At 38.2% G+C, this 15,704-nt stretch overlaps 1 protein-coding gene across 1 annotated transcript; it reads right to left on the minus strand.

Moving 5' to 3' along the window:
• Window positions 1-358: 358 nt before the first annotated feature.
• Window positions 359-13,422, minus strand: Smp_179690 (hypothetical protein; the record flags this gene model as incomplete). The annotated part of the gene is made up of 6 exons (XM_018799014.1): window positions 359-756; window positions 2,671-2,803; window positions 4,886-5,111; window positions 7,347-7,618; window positions 9,875-10,285; window positions 12,400-13,422. 6 exons carry the CDS (start codon window positions 13,420-13,422, stop codon window positions 359-361), a joined length of 2,463 nt encoding a protein of 820 aa, XP_018650846.1.
• Window positions 13,423-15,704: the final 2,282 nt, after the last annotated feature.

A 15,704-nucleotide genomic window follows, 5' to 3' on the forward strand; every position in this document is an offset into this window, starting at 1 on the left:
TTTCAATGGTGGTCTAGCTTCAATTGACTCATGATTTCAACTTTGAAAAATACTGAAATCTCCACAAACCCCCTTCTGATCACAGCTTATTGTATATTTGATGATTTTTTCTATATAAATAGTTAATATTGTGTTTTTATAAGGTATGATTCTACCCACAACATTTGAGTATGTGTGTGTGTTGGGCAATAATTTGTTCCAGTGAACAATCACTGAAGATGTTAAACTTAAGTATTTACGATGACATTAGCTAGAACCAAGTGCACCATGACACCAGTTATTCGCAACCCCGAATTTAATACGATGAACGATATACATATACACACAATTTCAAGAATGACAGTTTAATTCATACTATCTAACTTACATCAGCCTGTTCACCCGAATCCACGCGACCAAGTAATGGTTGTTTCAACAAATTACTAACCGACAGGTCTCCACCAGTTTCCATTAAACGTACACTATCTCCAACTAATATCGGCATTAAATTAATTAAATCTGGTGACCATGCTGAATTAAGACCTTCAACTAAACTTGCCCATAAACGAATAGCGGGTTCAAATAAAGCTTCTGAACCATTTATTTGTTTTTCTTCTGCTTGATATAATGACATTTGAATTAAACGAATTACAGAACTGTGTATTAATGTATTGAACTCAGGGAGAAGTGAAGAACATTCATTGAACCCATTAAATTCAGTAACCAGAAGACATACAGTATTTAGAATACTAGCTCGTAGTGCAGCACTTAGACCACCTATTAAGGTGTCAAAATAAATTAACATTAAACAACGAAATAAACAAGAAAAATAACATGAAAATTATTATCAGTGACTAAACAGGAAAGTTCATCTTGGTATGGTTAAAATCCAGAATAAATACTCTAGTTAATCAAAATATTTTAGATCGTGTGTTTACTTTTAACTAACTTCTTGATCACAACTGTTACTAAATAAACACGATGATCCGGTCAATTTATCGTGATAACCCAACTGAACAAAACTGACTAGAAGGCCTATTCCACGAGATCCTATAATGACAGTCTGTCTGCAGAAAGGTATGATGAAAACAGTACATTCCAAGTATTTCTGACTATAACGTGGTGAACCCGCTACGTTTCTGTCAACACCTACAACTCTGGAGATAAGTATGAAGTGTGCCAATTTAACGAAGAGAGGGTAAACTGTGCAACAGTCTACTGTATATTACTGTATGAATATGAAACGTGGTCTATGAAACCATCAGACATGTGTCGGTTATAAGTAACCAATATGTATCCGTGAATAACTGCTCGCAAGTTATAGAACCACTGGGTGACCGATGATGACCTTAAGTGTGCAAAGCTGGCAAAATGTGATGCATAGGTTAGTGAAGTTGAAAACGTTAGTCCGGTGACATGATCAGGATATGCATCACCCATTAACACTTGCCATCTACCCCAATGAGTTCTGATCCCGGGATAAAGTGAAGATGGTAAAAGATTAAGGGATGTTCGAACGAGGAATGGCATCGACCTATCAGGTCATTGACTGTTCATTTGTGTTGTGTGCATAGAAAACATGAGAGTTTATCGCATATAAACTATTGTCTCACTTAATAAAATTTCATTTTTTTCAGATTGAATTGTTTTAGCCAGCTCACTAATTTGCATCATAACCTGGTTTCGAAACCACTAAAATTCCAGTTCTTATATATAAATATAAAATATAAGTTCCGAAAGTCATCGCTGACTACAGGCCAACAATGTTTCTTTATGTTAGTTTTTAGATAGATTTTTGCCAAATAGATAAATGAGTATCTGTCAAACTCAAAGAATAATATCTGTATTAAATAATAAAGATAATACTGTAGTTGGGCCGGTGACAAACATTGTTCAACATAACAGAAAGTAATACTGACAAGATAATTCGTAAATTAGATATAAAAAGAAATCAACAAATGTAAAAAAAAAGAAAACAAAGCTGAGCATGTACACTTTTGCATCATCATTATGGAATGCCATAGAATATACAACAGAATGGGAACTATTACGATGTAGTATATTGTTATTATGATGTTGAAAACTTTCACATATTATGTTCCAATTTGTTACATTATAATTGACTATCAATACATTAAATTCAAAATTTAATGCCCTTGTACGGCTGAGAGTGGGGAGATTCCGCTCTCCCTCTCCAAATGCTCTCACATGGCCACGCGTATACAGCTTCTGACAGGGAAGTCCTACTAACTGTCTTCTCGTGGCATTACTGTTGTTTACGAAATTGAGAGGACGAAAAGCGAATATCCGGCGCTTTAACCGGGTTGGTGGACACGGAAAGTCCACCTAGGAGAGTTGGAAAACCCTGATTCCGAACCAATGGTGCACATGGGTTTCAGCATCCTGAGGGAACAAATGGCGTATGAATCAATCTTTGGTCACCGGCTACCATGGGACTGAATCTCCTTACGATGCTCCACTGCCTTGTGGATCAGACCTCTAGATCAAAGGCGTTAGATGTGGCCCCCTAAGAAAACCACCTGTTTCGGTTTGGGCAGTATCACAGCCCTCACGCAAATCAAATGATATTTGTGTGGCGCATATATATCTTGTGCCCCTTTGTATCAATAGTTATTTGTTTAAATAAAATAATAATTAATATAATATACAAATGATTATACATTGACTTACTAAGATTCCATAAATGATTCAAAGTGTTTAGAATTGGAGTAATGAATTGAGGATAAACAATTAAATTAATTTTATGAATTAATTTTCCTAATAAAAATAACATATAGATTTGTGTTTCACATTCATTAACATCCTAAATGTAAGGAGATAAGAGAAATAATACAAAGTTTTACGGCTATTTAAAAAGTTCTCAGTATTGTTTATAACTTTCAAAAGTTTATATTAGTGTTTATGTATATTAATTCATATGCAATATCTAATTAATGCAAATAAGATCTCTTAAATCTTAACAGAAGCTGAAAAAAGTTAAGCCTTTGCTTGTTAGTCGATGCTTATGAGAAAATCTTAAGAATTCCCTGATGCAATAAATATATACCTTTACGATCGAAGTAGACCAACCTGCTACAGTTTGGGCATCTGGGCAGTATCACAGCCCTCACACAAATCAAATGAGATTTGTGCGGCGCATATATATCTGGTGCCCCTTTGTACCAATATTTATGTGTTTAAATAAATAATAAATAAAAAGTAGACCAGTGTATAAATTACTGTTCATAATGACAATTCAAAATTTAAAAGGTCTTAATAATCACCTAATAAGGAGTCAAGTATTGTACAGAGAACTAAAACTGAAGTAAAAGAGTTCGTTGCCTTTTTCTCTCATCGATTGTGATAAGCAAACTTAACGGATAAAGAAGGTTAGAGCCAAAGAAGTTAGTCATTAAAGTATTTGGATTTAAAATTTGACAGCATAACGTTGAAAACGCAAATATACTGCATTATTTAGGAAGCAATTTTATGGATATGTAGTTGTTTAAGTTCCCGTGGCAGATAAACTTAGAGCTTTATGATTAATAGATGGTTGAACATAATGCTGATAAATCCACTATGTCCTTCTTCAGCAGGAACTCGGATAACCTCATTAGCATGAGACTGCTTCATGAATGACCAGGTATGTTGGCATTTTCAAAACTTGGAGTTTTGTTATTAGCAATTGTTTGAATAGAACGTCGACAAATCTAGGGTTTTTGAATACAACATAGCACTTATGGTCACCGCTAAGCACCATATAACGGTTTTTAAAAAGTTTATTTTGTTAGAAGTAGATTGTTAAAAGGAATTCAGACGGACTTTTAGGACAGTTCTGTTATTAATTAATGTCACACAGTAAGCAAATAAATGTTAGTTTAGAGTTACACCAACTTGCTGAGAGATAGGAATATCACTTAATTTCACAACTGCTTGTTGATGAATTTCCGAACGGGTCGAAACTGAACAATTGAGCCAAATTCACAGCTTGACACGTTCAAGATGAAAAATACTTTGTCGCGTCGGAAAAATTTCACTCTAAGAAGTGAATTAAGTAAACTTACAACACAAAAACTAATGGATATCAGTTTAATAGCCTTCAGGTAAAATGATTGGAGATTCTATGGTTATTTCCGAAAGGAGTTAAAAAAGAACAACACTGAAGATTTAAAAAGTCAGAATGAAGTTGTCTGACACTCATTGAACTTCAGTGATGTCAGTTAATTTATTGAGACTGTTAAATTACTAAACTGGATAAAATCACCGTCTATTGAAGAGTCCAATATACCACAAGCTTAACCTAACACAAGCCAACACGAACTTTGCTACATATTGCATAAACATTCTCATCAACCAGTCAGTTCGATAAAATAACTTCCGGATGTTAAATAACTGGGAACGATGAATTCAGTCACAACGTAAAACAATCCAAGATGAAAGCTCAAGAAAGATATTGACTCAAAAGTTTTAGATAAACGCTAACAACTAGAATACGTGCCTCTGTATTATGGCCACTTATGATGGAACTAGTGCCAGCTTCCTTCTAGAACGACTTTGACTGCCACACTTGATTCCACAGAGATCACCGATTCCGATTGCTGAAGAGAGCTAGTTAACACGAAACTTGGGTTTAAAGCTTCTTACCGATTACCTCTAAACAATTAACACTGGAGATTTCCTAGCATTATTTTTATTGTTGTTGACAGATATCCAGATCGTCGGTGGAATTATTATAACTGTCAGATTCAATTGAGACTTCAAAATAATCATGAGTGAAAAAGAAAATCCTTCCAGCGGGTTTAAGTTCACACATAAAAATTATAATACATTTACAGATAATTGGGGTATTCATTTGATCTGAGATCTGAGAATATATAAAAGAAATTCATAATGGAATCTTTCTTACCTGGATCAAAAAAAGAGTACCATTTAGTAAATTTTCAGCATGTAACACCAAAATATCCTCAGGAAATACTGATACTTCCAGAAGCCACGTAAGACTGTATGCAGCTGCTAGTCTGATGCACATCATTAATTGCTTTTGGAAAACATTCTGATCCCACTTAGATGAACGATTCAAAAATCGATTGATGTGTGAAAGAGCATCATTACAGTTAGGTTTCAGTGATGAACTACTCATGATTTCAATAAAATATGTAAAAATATATTTAGAGAAAATAAACCAGTAAATTTCACAACGAATATGTTATCAGTTTAATATTCATTTGTAGTCTTCTAGCGTACCCATACTAATAGGCTAGATTGTTTTCCTTGATAAAAGTGATTATGTAATGGCAAATTGATGCAGATTACGTATCAACCCTCATACGAACACAATCCGTTCATAATAATAAGGTAATATAATAACTGAGTAACTTTTACAACACTGAGAACTGAAGAAACAATATTCTACAGTTCCATGAGGTAAAATATGTCATAAAGCTAAAATTATAGAAAGAAACCCAACTTTTACTCGTTAGACAAACATCTGATAAATCAACGATGTTTCACATGGTGTCCAATGATTTATTTAACCGACTAACTACATATGTTTTCACAGATTTACTAACTCCAGCCACGAGGGCAGTGCTTTTTAACACGAGAAAATCAGGCTGGCTTCAGTCAGTCAGTCAGCTACAACGTAGGACCAGGCACACATATGCATCGGTCCAACTTGCCATAACCTCGTTGGCACAACAAGATGAACACCGGAATCATAGAGATAGTTAATTTATTGGTGGTAGTATATAAAGGATAGGTTGTATATAAGGATATAGTATAGTGTTAAGTCGGCTTACAGTAAACTCTATCAGAGCCTCCAGAGGCTCATAAAGAGACCCAACCAATCAGCGATTAATTAGAAGCTATGTTACTAAAATAACGAGATCCTGATTGGCTGTTTAACACACTGCTACTATGGAAACTCAAGGTCTCTGTTACGTCCTTGAATCTGTCTACCCACTTAGTGCCGAGTATAATGTAGATTAGGACCTTGACACGATAGACTGACTGGCTTAACCTTGAGGCTAATATGCGTGAGTTCGAAATAGGGGTAGAGAGACGAAAACTATTCTGTCCCTGATTGGCTGGCAAGCACGAGAGAGAGAGAGAAGACAAAGACAGATGGAACACTAATCACTTTATTCCAACCCGATCCAGCACTCGAATTCCCAATTCGATTAGGATGAAAAGTTACACGAATAAATAGATGACTAAGGTGACCACAACGTACAATAATTAGAAAAATACAGTTATGTCCAAAACTGGGGAATTATAGTAGAAAATAGGGTACAAAAGATTACGTCTAAATGACAATAGCTTTAGAACAGAAAATGCTATGGCAATGAATTATACATCAAACGAAAGCTTATGATCTGTAGAATAGGCTAGGGCAAAAGTAAATGTTACAGTTTTACAAGCTTTGAATTAAATGAATTAACGTCCCCAAAAATAGCTTCCGTAATTTGTTCAGGCTTCTTGTTTTGCGGTTCACATCAGTCTCTTAATTACTACAAAACCCCTGTATTTTCTGTACATAAATGAATCCTGTAGTAAAGCGCTTCCCACGTGCTTTATGCCTTTTCTCTGGTCTTCAGGTCGGTGTATAGTTCTAGCTTGGGGATACGGAACTAGCTTAGGGAAGCAAATATAGCGTTCACAATCGGTCAGACGTAACATATAGGAAGGAAGAAAATTATGAAGCAATTTTAATCTAATAGTTTAAGGGAAGACAGGGAGTGTATACACCTACGTCATTGTGATCGATTCTGAGCCATGTCACACAGAGTCTCCAAACATTGGTTACGATAGTCACGCGGACCCCAACCAGGTAGTCTGCATCTGCCAACATGGCTCAGGCTAGAAGTTAGTGACTTCAAGCTCTGATGCCACGTTTTGGTTTGGCGTCCCTAACTCTCTTCCAACCATCCGCTACACTATTCAGCATAGCGCGTCGTGGTAATCGGTGTTCAGGCATACGTAACACGTGACCCAACCATCTCAGTCGATCAAGATTCATGACTTCATCAATTGATTTACCATCATTCCCTAATACCCTGTGTCTAACCTCACTATTACTTACCCGGTGATCCCAGTAGAACAGTCAAAAACTCCACAGGTTAGTCACATGTCTTGGAGTAAATACTGAATGCGCTTAACAGCCTACTTTTTCCCCATTGTTAATAAAAAGTCATAATATACAGTGGTTTAGAATCCGTACAACATTGTTCTAACATCGATCAGTGAAGATTCATAGCACGATTACATGAATTAATGTTACTGTCTACATCTTTAGGCCAATATACATATATAATCAAAATACTGCTTTATTCTCCTAAAACTTCGATAATAAATATTAACATACTTACAACTCCACATCTCCTGGTGGGATACATTGTACACTGTAACGCGGTAAAAGTGATAGAGTTCGAGTTAGAATTATAACAGAAGTAATTTCATTTTCCATAGGTTGTGACCCCATGCGATCTTGTATCGAATTTCCTACTACCAATCCATCAGCTATAAGCTGTTCCGCTAAAGTGACCCAATATGGTTTTGTTCCAAAATATGGTAAACACAGTTGTACAAATCTCATAACAGCTTCAAAGATATATGGTTTATTTGTTCCAAGATTAATTGACTAAAAGAATAGAAAATAATCTGATTATACAAACCCAGTTATAATATGATTATCAGACATTCAATTTAGTAAACCATTCACAAATTTTGCAATAAAATGTACAAAGGAAAATTATATTTAACACTAATGTTATAACCACCAAAAGGCTATGAAACAGACAAACATTTAAAGAGTTTTAATCTTTACCTTAAGTTTCGGTAACAGTAGCGCATCAGAAAAGTATTTCATCAATTCGACTGAATGAGTGTTTAATATATTTAGTTTTGAAGATAGTCGGTCACAACGTAGAACCTGGTACGTATGTACATCGGTTAAGGTTCCCATACTCCATTAGCTAACAGAGACGAAATTGTCAGGCAGAATCCCAGAATAGTAGAGGTAGTATCAGTGGCAATGGGAAAGATTACCCATCGAAAATACAATTCGAGATGAAAATATAGATTAGTGAAAACAAAACACGAAAATAGTTATGAAAAATTCGGAATCTCAGAATTCGGGGGAAGACAAAGAACGGATACATTTGCACCATTACAAGCGATTTTAAGCTACGTCATTCAAAGTCTCTAACCATTGGTTACGATAATCGCATGAACCCTAACCAGGTAGTCTGCATCTATTGACATGGTTGTGTTCAATTGTCAGTGACTTCATGAACTGATGTCATGTTTTAGTTAGGTCGTCTCTAACTTTCTCCCAGCCTACTCCTACACCATAAAACATTGCCCGTCGAGGTAGACGGTAATTGGACATACATAACACATGTTCCAAACACCTCAGTTAATGAAGATTGACTACCCCATCAATCAACTTACGATCTTTACCTAGTATCCTACTCCTAACTCAGGTATTGTATACTTGGTGGTCCCAAAATACACGAGCAATGATTCGAACACACTTATGATCGGATACTAGTAACCTGTGAATATCCTCTATTCTTAATGGCCATGTTTCACATTCATAAAGTAGAACTGCTGTGCTGTAAACTCGTCCTTTGGTTAGCAGATGGCTATCTTGCCTGCATCAGCTAAGAAAAACTCAACCAGAATGGATCTTTTCAGTTAAAGAAGTGTTTATCAATTATATGGAGAAATTAAAAGAACATTACAACAGGACCACCGTCGGGTGCTGATAGAGGTGTGAGGACGACTGTCATTTCCTGGTTCCCCACACCGAGGAAGGATATTTTTTCCGAGAGACCTGAAAAAGAGGTTGAATTAGTGATCTTAGCGACATGTGAGTGTGATTGAAGAACCTAAGAAACAACTGCTTGAGGCTGGTTGCATATGTTCTTTTCGTGGGAAGTTTTTGATGTTTTTGGTTCCGCACTTTTAAAAGCCTTACCGCCAGAGACGGAAATCCGTGGGGTAAGGTGTGATGTGACATTTTTAGAGTCGATCTTTTCTAACCCCTTCAATTATCAGAAAGCAGAATTTCTACAGATCCTGGCTGCTTGAGGGGAACAACTTACTGCTGTCACACCACTCTAGTCAGCAGTACTACTCCGCCCTCGGACCTCAAGTTGTTGTTTTTAGTCTTACCATTCTTCAATAGACTTGCCTGGTATGGTAGAACATAAAGGAACATTTGTATCAGCCAATATAGCTCGGTTGAGTCATCACGACAGGTAAGTCCAACCACCACGTCAAGGTAGCAGCTACGGTCAGGAGTTTTGGAGAAAAGTGTTCATATAAGAATAAAATGGTGCTAAGCTAAAATCAGACAAGCGCAGGTTTATCTAACTGCACTATCTGATAAAAAATTAAGACTGTAAGACGGAAAATTATAAACCTCTACAAATAATCTGTTGTTTTAATAAAAACCGCTTACTATATTACGAAAAGTGTGGTTCATATCATTACGTATTGTATGGGAATCACCAGTTAGGCATCTACAGTCGGTTATTAATTGGTTTAGTGTTTGATAGCTGGATTATACTAACAAGATATAAGATCATTGCACTTCAATAGCACCAAGTGTCTCATTATAGAAGAATAGTTCAAACTCAGTACATACAGGTTAACTTCGATAAATTATAAAATGATGACTTTAAAATCGATTCTTCATTTCTTCTAGGAGCTTTCACTTCAAAACCGGTTAAGATTCCCCTACTCTACAATAGTACAGGTAAGGAAAACCAATCAAAACAGAGAAATATCAAGCAGGATGAATAAGGGAGGTATACAGGCATTTAGAGTAATAAAACGTTCAGAATGTTCAGGAAAAGCCATAATGATTACATAAATCTACACTTCTCACCTGAACTATGTCATATAAAACTGGGTCCGCCTCCTCATATAATCGGCAGAATATTGTAAAGATAAGTTCTGTTAATTGACGACAAGGTTGGGGTGTTAGCACGTGCTGGGAACTATCAGAGACACCCATTATTGTTTCAATGTTACATACACACAATTCACTTGCTTGATTATCTACATTCCAAAAAGAATTTAAATCAGCATACACCGAATTAGCTTTAGCGTCATGTCCTACATTGATACTGGAAATACCACCCGAAGATAAACAACCCTCTGGATCACTTGTGAAAAACTGTAACTCGTTTGGAGTAAGTATAAACCAATGTTCAAAAAGTGACATCATGAAATACGTCCATTTGTTGCTGATTTGTCCACTGGGTAACTGGTAAGGCTGAGACATCCACAGTGCTAGCTGAAATGCACGTTTATTGAATAACGGAGTTACATGAAAATGATAAAAACATTTATATCCAAATGAACTTTGGAGTATACGAGACAGTTTTCATAAAAGTCTGTTAATTGATCAATCAATAAAAAATGGGTAGTAAAAGCAAGTAGTATTTCGATAAGAAATGGTCAAGTATATATGAAATGTCAGTCAGTCACCATCAACGTAGAGCCTCCCAAGTTGCCATAGCATATTAGCACGAGACGAAAATAGCAAGATGAATTACGAAACAGAAATAACATAGCAACAATGCTAATGAGAAAGACTGAGCATTTGTACAAAAAGACAGTAAGAAGTTTGCATGATGAAATGCCAGTAATAAAGATCTAAAAGGAAATAAATGGTTGATACATCAGTGCTATTATGAACGATTTTGGGCCATGTCATCCAAATTTACCAACTACTGGTCGAGGTTATAAGGTAATTTGGATTTACTAGCATGACTCAAACCAACAATCAATGACTTCATGGACTGCGCTTACATTTAGTTTGGTCGTCCCTAACTTTCGTCCAACCCATTACACAAGCTTACGTCACTTGTCGAGGTAGGTGGTGGTTATTTAATTATCTAAAATACGTGTAGACTACATGTGAGAAAACGTTCTGTAAGACACCTCTTTACAAGTCAAAATAAACTTAACAACCCCAAAAGATTATCTAGACCACAAGACAGAAAGTAAGTCAGCTGTATAAATGCCTTGGTACTGCCGAGGGTAGAGTTCTCTCTCCCTCCCGAAGAACTCTCACGTAACCACACGGATACAGCCAGGGAAGTTCGACTCACTGCCTTCTCGTGGCGGGGGTGTTGTTTACGAAGTTAGGAGGACGTAAAGAGAATGTCCGGTGCTTTAACTGGGTTAGTGAATATGGAGGACCCACCTAAGGGAGTTGGAAAACCCTGATTCCAAACCAATGGTGCACATTGGCTTGAGGATCCTAAAGGAAAATGGAATATGAGACTATTGTTGGTCACCGGATGCCATGGAACTTTATCTCTTAGTGTTGCCCCACTGCCTTGTGGATTAGGCCTCTAAGTCAAAGGCTCGAGGAGTAGCTTCCTAAGAAAACTACCTACTTTGGCTTGGGAGCCCGGGCAGTATTCTAACCCTCACATAAATCGAATGGCGAAGTCTGGCGCATATCTATTTTGTGCCTCCTTATACCAATGTTTATGTCTTTAAATAATAAATAAACTAGGGACACACGAATCACAAAACCACACATCAGAGGTATTAGGCCGCGTCGTTTTAACTAGACATTTTAATACGCTTCAAGTATTATATCCTATCTTTTCAGATGTACGTCAGTGTAGTAATCTTAAGTGCTCTTGCAACTGGCTTAAATTTTGTACTGTCGAATATAACTTACATAAATAATGTACATAACTCCGTGCTATTGAGACTAAATCTTTGCGTGCCTCTGTGATATAATTAAAGTGTGAAACCTGGTTGATTTCTGAAATATATTAGGTAACTTGATTAATCACTTCAAAGAGCAGTTTATCATTTTATTTATTTAAACACAAATATTGGTACAAGGAAGCACCAGATAAATATGCGCCTCACAAATCTCATTCGATTTGTGTGAGGGCTGTGATACTGCCCAGGTGCCCAGACTGAAGCAGGTGGTTTTCTTAGGGGGCCACACCCGGAGCCTTTGACCTAAAGGTCTAGTCCACAAGGTAGTGGAGCATCGTGAGGAGATGCATTCCCATGGTAGCCGGTGACCAACAGTTGGTTCATACGCCATTCGTTTCTTCAGGATACTGTAGCCCATGTGCACCATTGGTTTGGAATCAGGGTTTTCCAACTCCCCTAGGTGGATCCTCCACATCCACCAACCCGGTTAAAGCGCCGGACATTCGCTTTTCGTCCTCTCACTTTTGTGAACAACACCCCCGCCGCGAGAAGGTAGTGAGTAGGACTTCCCTGGCGGAGGCTATATATTCGCGTGGCCATATGAGAGCATTTCGAGGGAAAGCAGACTCTCCCCACTCTCGGCCGTACCAGGGCATTTGGGGGCACAAAGAGCAGTGCCTGTGACAGAAAAGTTACTTTTTGAAAACCCATAAGACGTACCTTACGCTTCCCCTGTTCAGTGAGTTCGATCTGACCTCCGTATTTTGGCGACTTGCAACAAAGCACGCTGTAAGTAATTCCCAAAAGCCACTTCACTGCACACCCATCCTTGTAATTCAATTGTACATCACCAGAATATGAAACAATTATTAAAATATGCTCTAACATATGTTCAATAAAGCAATCTCTGGTTTCCAGAGGACAGGACAAAAACAAAGCAAACAATAACTTTGATACACGTCGACGAAACACAAACATCAGGGGGGATTTGTCAGCGTCCAGTGTACTTTGAAACGCTAATTCCAAGGCCAGAAGAGCAACCGTAAAAGCACCTTCATAGATCTCTGTTTTATTGACTAGAGCCGCGATGTCATTTTTACCAACCAAGTTAAAACATGAATAAAGTAACTTCGAAAGTTTTATACACGGATCAATATTCACTTCTAGATTTGTGGACGCATTTTTGAAGCAACTTATAACACTTGGTAATAACTTCGCGATCGTGATGTTAAAAGCGCGGCGCCGTGCAGGCAACCTGAAACTTGCTGCAGCCTTCAGTCCAGACCGCAATGAAGACCATGCGTGCCAACACAAAAGATTATCCCACAAGGAGTCCGACCAATCATTCTTTAGCCACTCATTTTTTACGTACCTTGCAGTAAGCTCAGCGACAAGCCCACTAATTCTAGGAATATTTTCAACTAGATTGGTAAAGCTATTTTCCGTACCACGGGATATATAATCAAAAAATAACATCTCCACTTTCCTTTTGACATTAGGATCAGTACTATGCCGGATTTTGACATCAAACACCATATTTTTGAGATAGATAAGCCCCAAAAAACGTCCATCAGTAGATAAACGACCATCGCTAGAAAAAACACACGATGCTATGGCCGAACATATATTATCACAATTCTCTCCTGATTGAGTGACCAAAGTAAGATGCTGACTTGCAGGTACCATTAGATTTGGATCATCACATGCTGCAGAATTAAGTAAGCTAATGATATCGAGACTCATCAACACAATGACGTAACGGAAAGGTGATACACAAACTTGAATGCAACAAACTCAGTAACGCAACAGTCAAAATCCGCTAATGTTCAAAATGGTTCAAATGGTTGAGGACGGAATAGAAGAAGCTTTCGCTTAACGGGCTTCCGTGTCTAGTAGCAGTGGATCACCAATACCTCCAGGCAAAAACCTAGGTATATGAACGATAATAGAGGAAAAAAAGAATTTGGTACATCATCATATATTGCGTGCTATTTAAAAAGGACAGTGGTATTTTTCCTCGTTGAGTAAATTCTATTGTTTTGATCGTTATTAACGTATCAAGACTACTGTTTATACTTTGATTGAATTTCTTTCAGTTAAAGTATTCGACTAGAGTATCATTTTTGGTATCCTAAATAGTTTTATCGTCGGTACTCCAGAGTACCTTGTTTTTATATTGTATCTGTTAGTACTTTGGTCCTAACTATTTACAGTTTTTTTCTACTTATAGTCAAAACTCACTTTCACATCCTAAAATGACTGGAAGGTGAAACAAAAGCATTTGCTAGCGCCCAGGATGTCGATATCTCGTTGACAGCAGCATGCAGTGCGATGAGTGCAAAGGTTAGTACCACAAAGTTTGCACGAATCTAACACCTGCGGCTTTCAAACGGTTTAGTAAGCATGGCTGCATATGGCTATGTCAACAGTGCTGTATGGACGCAAATAGCCTGGTGACCGAGGCCATCTCAATGATCAGTGCTGCGAAGAAGTGTCTCGGCAAGCGCGGCCGGGACACGTCGGTCAGAACTCGACCTGTCGACACGCTGATTGATGTAAGGCAGGCACAAGTGAGTCCAAAAAATGCTGACTCACATCGTCCGAAGGAGGAAGGACAGCCTCCAAAGAGGTCTGTCCCAATCAGAAACTCGCGAAAAAAAGTCTCTTCTGTCTCCCGTATCCAAAATGATACCCAGAAGGGAACTTCCGGAAGCCGAAACCGCAAGGCTCGGTCAGTTTCCAGAGCGAAAGACGACCCAACCTCCCAAGTCGTCCTCAACCCTCCGGATTCCCATAGTACGCCTGACGCGACTGTGGTTACTACTCCAAAGAACGTTGACGATTGGGTACGGGTCGTAAGAAAAAAAAACGACAAAATGACGTTAAAGGAGATCCTACCCCCATCAAAAAGGTCGAAAAGCCGAAGTCTGATCACAGCGACAGATCAGTCATTCTCCATAGAGTCAGGGAGAGTGAAAGCTCGGAACCAAAAGCTCGTTTTGAGCACGACATTGTGTTGATAAAACAACTACTCAACCAATTTATGCCCCAAAACATCTCCGGAGTCACTTTGCTAAAGGTGTATGGACTAGGAAACCTGGCGCATCTGAAGCCAAATCAGTCTAGACTACTCAAAATCGTTTTCAAATCCCCAAACGAACGCAACTTAATCTTAGAAAATGGACACAAATTAAAGGGTTCAGGAGTTTTTCTCCGTAAGGACTTACCGCTGGCGGACCGTGTAAAAAGACGGGAAGCCGAAAAAGAACTACAGCTCAGATTAGACGCTGGCGAAAAAGACCTGAAAATTGTAAAGCTATCGGAACTAGGTGTACAGATTGACTCAGCTAGGCCAGACATAATCGCAGTCACAGAAACATGGCTGACACCGTCTATAGATAGTAGGGAACTTGATTTCGAGGGTTTTACATTAGTAAGGGCCGATAGAATACAAACGCGTAAAGGAGGGGGAGTAGCTCTATTCATTAGGAATGCTATTCCATTCACCATTATCCAGTATCCCACGAGAGTAGGACGTATGAATTAGTTAGCTGCCGCCTAAAATGCAAGGGACAAGAGTTACTGCTTAGTTTGATCTATCACAGCCCAAGCTGTGAGGTAAACGAGGTCCTGCTAAGCAGTCTCAACACTTTGTCACGAAGTGATCGATGTCTAATCCTAGGGGACTTCAATGCACCCATGGCGGACTGGGGAAATCTGCGGACTGAGTCGTCAGAAAATTCCTTCGAACAGGAACTAGTTGATGCGGTAATCACATGTGCTCTAGTGCAACACGTGAAGGAAGCAACTAGGTACAACCCGGGCTCTGCATCTTCCTTACTAGATCTTATATTGACTCATTATGAGGATGACGTTGCAAACCTGGATTACATGCCACCCCTAGGCAAAAGTGACCACGCAGTTTTAAGCTTTGACTTCCATATAACTGTCGATCACGAGCACGCCTCAGCTCAATACAGATCTAACGTCTGGAAAGCAAACATAAGGGGCCGAGAAACTCTCCA

The sequence above is a fragment of the Schistosoma mansoni genome, chromosome 3 (assembly GCF_000237925.1).
Source record: "Schistosoma mansoni strain Puerto Rico chromosome 3, complete genome".
NCBI lineage: Eukaryota > Metazoa > Platyhelminthes > Trematoda > Strigeidida > Schistosomatidae > Schistosoma > Schistosoma mansoni.